Source organism: Hoplias malabaricus, chromosome 5, assembly GCF_029633855.1.
Source record: "Hoplias malabaricus isolate fHopMal1 chromosome 5, fHopMal1.hap1, whole genome shotgun sequence".
Taxonomy (NCBI): domain Eukaryota; kingdom Metazoa; phylum Chordata; class Actinopteri; order Characiformes; family Erythrinidae; genus Hoplias; species Hoplias malabaricus.
In genome coordinates this window covers 14,312,089-14,320,889 of record NC_089804.1, presented here as the reverse complement: position 1 = coordinate 14,320,889, position 8,801 = coordinate 14,312,089, and the positions used below count along the sequence as shown (strand labels likewise).

Genomic DNA, 8,801 nt, shown 5'->3' with positions numbered 1-8,801 from the left:
GTAAAGATGAGGTGCGACTGTTCTCATTCGAATATATTTTGTAGATATTTATTTCAGCTAATCACGTCAAACAACTGCTTTTGCAGCACTGAGAAATTATGCATCAACGGTTTAATAGAGGGAAAAATAAGTGGAGCGCGCCCTCTTCTGCCCAGCAACGGATTTTTTTCCCCGCCAAAATTCGTTATTCTTATCTACCTCAGTGACATAAGCACTTTACAGCTGAAATTGCGTTATAAACGTTATAATTTCAGTACTCGTTGTTCAGGGTGTATTTAATCAGAAACGGGGATGCAGATATTTTTATTGTTAAAAGTTTTTCATATTGTCTTTGCCGTTTAGCGGTTTCTGCTAAAACACACCCCCTACATATTATTCTGAATAGTGCAGATCGTAAAGCTGAATATATAAAGATACCTTTCAGGACATTCAGCCCTTTCCAAGCTTAGAGAGCTTATATAATGTCTATAGAAAAGTACTAATACAAAGGCAAGACTTGTGTCCAATTCCAAACATTGAGTAGAGAGATATAAACCCTTAGAGCACTGGGACGTGGAGCACTGCAGCCATATTCACTGGAGGAATAGCACTCCATCCAGTACCACTGGAACAAGCTGAAGTGGCGTTTGTCATCCCGAACTTACTATTACATTAATGGTCTCAATGCTGCACGTGATCAAATTCTGACAGAAAAGTTCCATCATCTACAGCTGAACCTGCTAGTGTTGAAACCTTTGAACAAATTTCTGATCAATTTCTCCAGGACAAAATGATGAATAAGCCGATATCCACCAACCAAATCCTTTATTGAACCACACTGTGAAAGTTTAAGCAAATAATTTCATAAATAAATGCACAAAAGCATCAGTTCTAATAAGGATATTGCCTGTATGTTGTGCATATAGTTAACCCACTACTAATACATTCATTTATAATCCAGACCTGTGCTTCCCAAGTATATTCACTTCTGTAAAATAGTTCAGGGGAGAATATTAATGCCCCAGAAGTAAATCATCAAACCATAAACGCAAACACTGCAGTAAATGCCATTTGTGTAGGCGCAGCAGATTGCACAGACAAAAACATTGTGTTCCTGCTTGATTTTTGCATTTTCATCGTAGAGCGTCTGATTCAGCGAAATACCCTACACCTGCGTTAAAGAGAAACTCCACCCATTTTCCACAATATCTGCCTTTAAATCTTATTTAAAACATTTTGATGTAACATGGTACAAATTGCCACTCGTAAGGATCATAAAGAGACAGAACTGTTCAGATTGAACCCAGACGTCTAAAGAGTTTGTTCTTCTCAGAAACCTCTTACGTAAAACAGAAATGAATATGATGCTCGATGCCTGAGACCATGTTATGGCCTAAAGGTATTTATTTTATTTATGTAAGCAGCTGAACAACAAAATCCCTGCAAATAAAAACTGATTTTCTGTAATTTAACACCTCTTTGTCATGATCAACATTGTGTATTGAAACTCAGTAAACATGTATAGGTTCACTGGTCATTTTGAAAAGAAGATTGCGTGGCTGTATCTGTGATGGAGAGATCATGAAGTCTGCGTCCAATTTTTAAAGAAATTCAAGATTAATTTAAGATATTAAAGTTAATTAAAATAATATATACCAAAGTGCTTAAACCTCAACAATAGGGAATTCTGAAAAAATTGCGAATTCCTCTTTAATTAGGCTCAAAGAGCCACAAAACCTATTACAGACTAAATTCAGCACTGTATTTATGCAACAGTGGCTACAGAAGTGGTTCCCAACCCTGGTCAACATAACATGGTAAACTGTGTAAAATGTTTGGACAATAGAAATACTCTCCCCTCTTTTCCGCTGATTAATTTTGCTTGTATGTTTATTTTATAGACATACAGACATGAAATAAATGTTGTTTTTCTGGCAGGTTGTTTGGCTGGTTGTTTGGCAGGATTTTTGTGAAGGTGTAGTGAGGAGCCATTTTGTGACGTGAGAAGGTGGGAACCACGTCACAGGCAGGCTGTCATTGTTTGTGGACTGCATAGCCTACTACTTGCTAATTATCCTGACAAAAGATCTTTGCTTTAAGTTTCGAGGGCAAAAAGTATTGTGCGCTATGAGCATCATGAGCAGATCTAGTGAAAGAGCGGCCTGCAATATTTTTGACCAATATTATTTACAGATCTGAATGAACTGAATTGACATAATATAAATGATAACACATCTGAAGCATCTGAAACTTATTAGAAGATTCATTTGCATATTTCGTTGCTCCTGTGATATCAGGCCAATATTATGATAATGACTAACAAATGTGTTTTTGGTGCTGCATTATCCAGTACTAACAATTACTACAAAGATCTCTTTAGACTGAGAGGCCATCAGCTGTTGTACAGAGGCACAATCCTGTCTATGCTAGCCCTACATATGGGGCATTTTTTCGGCTTGGGCAGCGCATGGTAGCACTGATCGCAAGCGCAGACGTGACCGCACTCGAGGAAGACGCAGGATCTCTCACGGCTTAAGCAGACAGTGCAGGCACTAGGGGACACGACTCCCTCGTCCAGGTTCAGCTCCCGCACACGTTTCCTCTGCTGCTCCTTAAATTCCTCCAGCACACTGCGCTCCTTCCTCCGCTCCCTTCGCCACACATAGTGCCTCCACACTATGTAGAACAGAGTAGCACAAGCTGCCAGCCCCACCAGCAGTGTGAGAGCCTTCCACACCCGCAAGCTGCCCTCCTGCTTCCCCAGGAGAGATTCATAGTCCAGCCTACTAAGGAAGTAGCGCAGGCCCTTTGTTCAGAGGGTAGAGGGGGGAATATAAATATATTTGATGAATTTTTACATGAAAAAATCCCAAAATGTATAAAAATATTAAAAATATTAATTCTAACATTAGAGGAATGTTGTAAATCATAATATTATATGAATATTATAATATATATAATATTATAATATTATAATATTAATGAATTAGAGTAAATAATACATATTTACTCTCGGAAACGAACAGTTATTAAGGGAATGGGAAAGGTTTATGTAGCGTAAAAGTGTGCTTATTCCCATAACACCCCATGTCACCTAGCACAATGTCTCTTCAGATACTTTCTGCTGGAAATATATAAAGAGAATCACCATCCACATGGATTCCACTGCAAAAACGCATTCATATTCTGGATCTCTCTTACCTGCTTTGGGGGCTGTAGCCTCACTAGGTTGTTGTCCAACACCAGCTCACCCACACCAGTGATGCTGGCCCCGAGCCGCAGCATCTCCTCCGTCTCTGTGATTCCCTGTGGCCGCTCACCGCTGATGAAGTGTCCAATGACGTTGGTCAGGGACTGCACGGTCGGGTGGAAGTTCTCATAAGTGGTTTCCAGGTCAAGCTCAGCTGCGTCCAGTGGGCGAAGCACACGCACCGTCGCTGTCACGCTGTCGTCGTGAGAGGCCAGGTCAAAGGGCACAGTGTTGGTGCGCTGGTGAATAACTTTTTCACAGTCATTCCTGAAATAATGTTATCACACAGTTCAAAAGTGTTAACCCTGAAATGGAACACGGGCATGGAAATAAAATGGAAAAAAAGAGCATTTACCACAGATGAGTTGTTCGGTTCCATACCATCTTCTTCTCTTTCAGTGTGAGTCGCTCTATGACTCCTTTGCAGTTGTCCACAAACTGGCTGTTCAAAGTTTCTTTCACAGACCGCACTACACCTATAGACAAAGTTTAGTCTCTTAAACATTCATTTAAATCTGTGGTGACTGTCATTTATAAATACTAACCACCTGAAGTAGCCCCCGAGTCTTATTACCTATGTTACAAGACAAATACAAAAATGTTGCAGAATACTAGTCAACATTCTCATGTCCCACTAAGAAGTAGATTCATACAATGTAAACTTTATATCATACCTTCAATAACAGCATAGGGAATACACTTTCCTGGAGCTTCCGCCAGGATGTTTTTCAGATCTTGATCTAATGATATTTTCTTGGCATCCTGTTAAACAAAAAAACAAAAAAGAGATTACACCTTGAGGAGTGGAATTACGTTTAAAGAAATCTGGATTGAGGGAAACTGAGTTACTTTTAATCTAGCGACATGACCAGCCTTCTTCTTGTAGATGGAGTAAAGAACAGCAGTGAGAGCTGAGCTGGTGGCCAGGAGCACAATCTGAGCTGTAGACGGTTTCCCACTCGAGTCCATGCTTTATTGTGTGGTATACCTCCAAAAAACAAAAAAAAAAACCCTGCCAATGCTGTGTACAGGGCAGTGTAGAAGTATTAGTCATCTCAGAAATGGCATTTAAAGTGTTATATCTGGGTTTTAGCCTTAGTATTTACTCACAGAACAACAACAGTGCAATAAACAGCAGTGTGGAGATTTATGTTTATCATTTTTTTTGACCACTTTGAAACCAGTCCTTTAAAAAGGTCAAAGGTTTGTAGTTTAATCACACAATACACCCCAGATATTTAATATTTTGTGTTAAATTAGATGCTGACAATTTTAAACTATAAACTTGGGGGAGAAATGTGGTTTTCAAAGCAGTTCAGGATATTGCCTACTTTTTGAAAACAAACAAACCTTACTATATCACTACATTTCTGTTCATTTACATTCAACCTGGATCTGTATGTGGTGTTTTTCTAAACAGAGCACACAGTTCCTGCCGAGATAAACAGTGTAGATAAAGTTATAACGTGCCTAAGATTTTGGCACAGAAGTGTTTGTTTATCTTTAAAATAAAAGCATACTTAATACCGTAAAACGAACATTAACTACCAAAGCAGAGCACTAGAAACTTCAGAGTGACTCAAACGAGTCCGAGGATCATTTCTCCTCGAGAAGGTCAGCTTCATCAGGACATGGGCTGTGTTTATACGGAGAACTGAGTGCAAATATGTGTAAAAAATTATTTTGACCTCATACTAAGAAATATGAAACACACACCAACCTTATTTTTACTCTTAAGGCTTCTTAATAGCTTGCTACACAGAGGTTTATGTGTCTAGAAAACATATTTTATCGTCCTCTAGGTACAGCTAAGACCAAGTTTAGCAGCTGTTGACATTCATCAAAGACAGGTTTCCTTAAAACCATCTCACTGCACGACAAGACCGAGCGATACAGAAGCACAAATGCAGTCCTTTAACTGTTTAAATCAACAGCAGCTCAAACTAACGACTGAAGAGAAGTAAACACCTCCATTAAATGTTTCTCCTCTTCTTCAGCGGACTCTCCGCAGACGGGGAACGGCCTGAACACTCCACATCGCCGCCCAGTGGAGACTGAGGGAAGGTCAGAGTGACGCTGAGCGTAGTGCACTTAAACAGATATAACACTTAAACAGCCTTCTCTCTTCATCAGAATTACACATTTAGAATAATGCATTATTAGTATCGTAAATGTAAGATGAGAAAAAAACTCTCTGAGATTTTTTCAGGGCACTGTAATTTCAAAGCAGAAATTGTAAATGATGGTGCCTGTATGTCATCTTGCATACAAAATCACACCACAGAGGTATATCAACTCATTTCCCTCTGTCACAGCTCTAGGGGCCTGGAGGTTGTGGGTTCGATTCCCGCTCTGGGTGACTGTCTGTGAGGAGTGTGGTGTGTTCTCCCTGTGTCTGCGTGGGTTTCCTCCGGGTGACTGTCTGTGAGGAGTGTGGTGTGTTCTCCCTGTGTCTGCGTGGGTTTCCTCTGGGTGTCTGTCTGTGAGGAGTGTGGTGTGTTCTCCCTGTGTCTGCGTGGGTTTCCTCCGGGTGACTGTCTGTGAGGAATGTGGTGTGTTCTCCCTGTGTCTGCGTGGGTTTCCTCCGGGTGACTGTCTGTGAGGAGTTTGGTGTGTTCTCCCTGTGTCTGCGTGGGTTTCCTCCGGGTGACTGTCTGTAAGGAGTTGGTGTGTTCTCCCTGTGTCTGCGTGGGTTTCCTCCGGGTGACTGTCTGTAAGGAGTTGGTGTGTTCTCTCTGTGTCTGCGTGGGTTTCCTACGGGTGTCTGTCTGTGAGGAGGGTGGTGTGTTCTCCCTGTGTCTGCGTGGGTTTCCTCTGGGTGTCTGTCTGTGAGGAGTGTGGTGTGTTCTCCCTGTGTCTGCGTGGGTTTCCTCCGGGTGACTGTCTGTGAGGAGTGTGGTGTGTTCTCCCTGTGTCTGCGTGGGTTTCCTCCGGGTGACTGTCTGTGAGGAGTTTGGTGTGTTCTCCCTGTGTCTGCATGGGTTTCCTCCGGGTGACTGTCTGTGAGGAGTTGGTGTGTTCTCTCTGTGTCTGCGTGGGTTTCCTCTGGGTGCTCCGGTTTCCTCCCACAGTCCAAAAACACACGTTGGTAGGTGGAATGGCAACTCAAAAGTGTCCGTAGGTGTGAGTGAGTGTGTGTATTGCCCTGTGAAGGACTGGTGCCCCCTCCAGTATGTATTCCCGCCTTGTGCTCAATGATTCCAGGTAGGCTCTGGACCCACCACGACCCTGAACTGGATAAGGGTTACAGATAATGAATGAATGAATCTTTGTTTAAATTCAAACCACTTTCACTCTGCTCTAAGATTGATTTTATAAGTCATATGATGTACAATGACATTTTGAATGCATGTTGTTGCGATAGAGAGCTGAATGTCACTTTTGTACTGCAGAGGGTAGTCTTGAGTCAGGTTTCTGAAATTGAACTTCCCATATGCACACGGTCTCAGACCCAAACACCAGTGTTTGAGAAGAGATATAAGGTCTGATATGTTGAGCCATTGGTGGCAGTTTGAGGACAGGACATATTCTGCCTGCATGTTTTGTATAAAAATGATGGAGCCTTGTGGAGATGTTCATGTGCACGGTTCACTTTTCTCTGCAATATTATACTATAAGGGTTTCAAAAAATGTTGTTTGGATTTTAAGGATTATTTCACTATGCCTTTTAAACCTTTTTATTTATTAGCTGTTAGTGGGCAGGGCTGCTTTTAATCAGTGGGTGGGTGCTTGTGCAATTAGTGGGCAGACATTTGAATAGTTATTGGGCTGGACAAGGCACAGTTTAAGGTTCTTGTTACATTTTAAATAGATCCAACATTATCCTGAGGGGTATCTGGGTTATATATTTCATATGAACATCTGACCTATAGTGCACTTCTATTATACAAAGCCCAAAAGGATAACTGAAAACTTTTCCTGGTCAGTGTCTGTGAGGACTTACTGATGTGCAGTATGTACCACCCAAGAAGAACATCTCAAGCTACAGTTGACAAATGTGAATAGTGAGGTCATGGGCTAACAAATCGTCACTGAACAGGTAGGTTATGGCATGGCAATGGTCAAAAACTCTGTGTGACTACTGTTTGCATGATAAACACTCTCCTGTAGGCTGCTTATTGTGGCCAGACAGTTGTGTAGATATCCTGAGAGCACAGAGGGAAAGTTTAGCTGCAGGACTACTCCAGTTTCAGGCCCATAAATACGTACATCCATGCAGCAGTCATCCATTCTCCAAAAACGGAAACTCAGTTTCACAGCAGTGATGCAGTAATGCCGAGTGTTATTCAGAAAATGAAATAACTCTGTATTATTTTGCAAATTCCCAGTAAGTTTGATGTGTCACATGACCTTCTTCCCATTGAAAAAACAAAAGTTGGATCCAAAATGGGCGACATCAAAATGGCCGCCATGGTCACCACCCATCTTGAAAAGTTTCCCCACTCCCATATACTAATGTGCCACAAACAGGAAGTTAACATCACCAACCATTCCCATTTTATTAAGGTGTATCCATATAAATGGCCCACCCTGTACATTAATCAGTCAGATGGCTCTAACGTGCAGATCTGTTTCAGCTTCTGTTCTACAGCGATGGACAGGAAAATGTGACTGAGGACATTTAAGGAAGCTGCTGTAAATGCAGTGGAAACAGCATTTTAGAAAAAAAAAGCTGTATTTTTAAGTTGCCCTTGGCCCAGTGTCTAATTCTTTGTCACTGTGCATATGCCAAATGACTTTGCTTCAGGGTTTTATAAGATCAAGGGTCAGTATTGTGCAAAGAACAAAGAATCTCAGCCACACAACAATGTAATCTCCATTCAGTAAGTGATTCCAGACTCATTCACTGGTTTTTCACAAGGAAATCAATTGAAGAGTATTCTTATACGTTTCCACGGTGATCTGAACCTGCGACACAACTACAAAAGTTCCTCAGATGGCTACTAATTTCCGCAGTTTGACTGATAGTGTGAGCTTTGCACTGAAACAGGCCTAATCAGAGATCGAAACAGCGCTCCAAACCCACCGAGGTGTGACCTTTTTTGCCTTGCCCACTGAGTGTACGTGAGTCAGCATGACATGGAGTGTATCTCGAGGCTGGGTTTCTACATCAGTTTTACTCACCTTGTTGAGACAAGCATTAAGTTGCTTGAGTCATGGTCTAGAAGCCAGAGTTATTAAGCATTGTCGAGTCTCAGGCTGAGTTTGGCCGCTCTCTGTGTCCAGCCGTGCATGTCAGAAGCCAGAAATAGCGTCAGCAGACAGAGAGGGAAGGGGCTGTGGACAGGAAATGCCAGAGGAAGTGCTGGACGACAGATGTGTCCCTATGATCACTAGAGGACAGTGCTACAATCCTGGAGCAACTAATACTTATGCTCCTTATTCTCTCCACAACTTGAAGTTGTCCTGGCTTTGCGAGGCTTTATTTCGCTGGTAACACTTTATGTGAACCCTGCTGCATAGCATTTACATAACCATGCCATATGCTGTCAAGATTTTGTCCGTTAATAAAACTTCTTCATGTCAGAGGTAACTGTCATGACAGAAGCTTTAATGTTTGATGTTGTGGCAG

General features: G+C 41.7%; 1 protein-coding gene across 2 annotated transcripts; it reads right to left on the bottom strand.

Annotated features, from left to right (window-relative positions):
* Positions 1 to 794: 794 nt before the first annotated feature.
* mul1 (mitochondrial E3 ubiquitin protein ligase 1) lies at positions 795 to 8,388 on the bottom strand. Of its 2 annotated transcripts, XM_066671453.1 has the most exons (7): positions 8,354 to 8,388; positions 5,198 to 5,283; positions 4,079 to 4,250; positions 3,904 to 3,991; positions 3,585 to 3,705; positions 3,181 to 3,496; positions 795 to 2,785 (listed from the first exon to the last, which is right to left on the bottom strand). In XM_066671453.1, exons 3-7 carry the CDS (start codon positions 4,196 to 4,198, stop codon positions 2,372 to 2,374), a joined length of 1,059 nt encoding a protein of 352 aa, XP_066527550.1. In that variant the 5' UTR covers positions 4,199 to 4,250; positions 5,198 to 5,283; positions 8,354 to 8,388; the 3' UTR covers positions 795 to 2,371. The 2 variants fall into 2 exon arrangements, with proteins under 2 accessions (XP_066527550.1, XP_066527549.1); XM_066671452.1 differs by lacking the exons at positions 5,198 to 5,283; positions 8,354 to 8,388 and adding an exon at positions 4,950 to 5,189.
* Positions 8,389 to 8,801: the final 413 nt, after the last annotated feature.

Coding starts and splice junctions, on each gene's coding strand:
- mul1 (XM_066671453.1), bottom strand. CDS start 4,198: ATGGACTCGAGTGGGAAACCGTCTACAGCTCAGATTGTGCTCCTGGCC. Junction 3,706..3,903: donor TCCCTATGCTGTTATTGAAG/GTATGATATAAA, acceptor CTTTGTCTATAG/GTGTAGTGCGGTCTGTGAAA. Junction 2,786..3,180: donor GGCTACAGCCCCCAAAGCAG/GTAAGAGAGATC, acceptor CTCTGAACAAAG/GGCCTGCGCTACTTCCTTAG.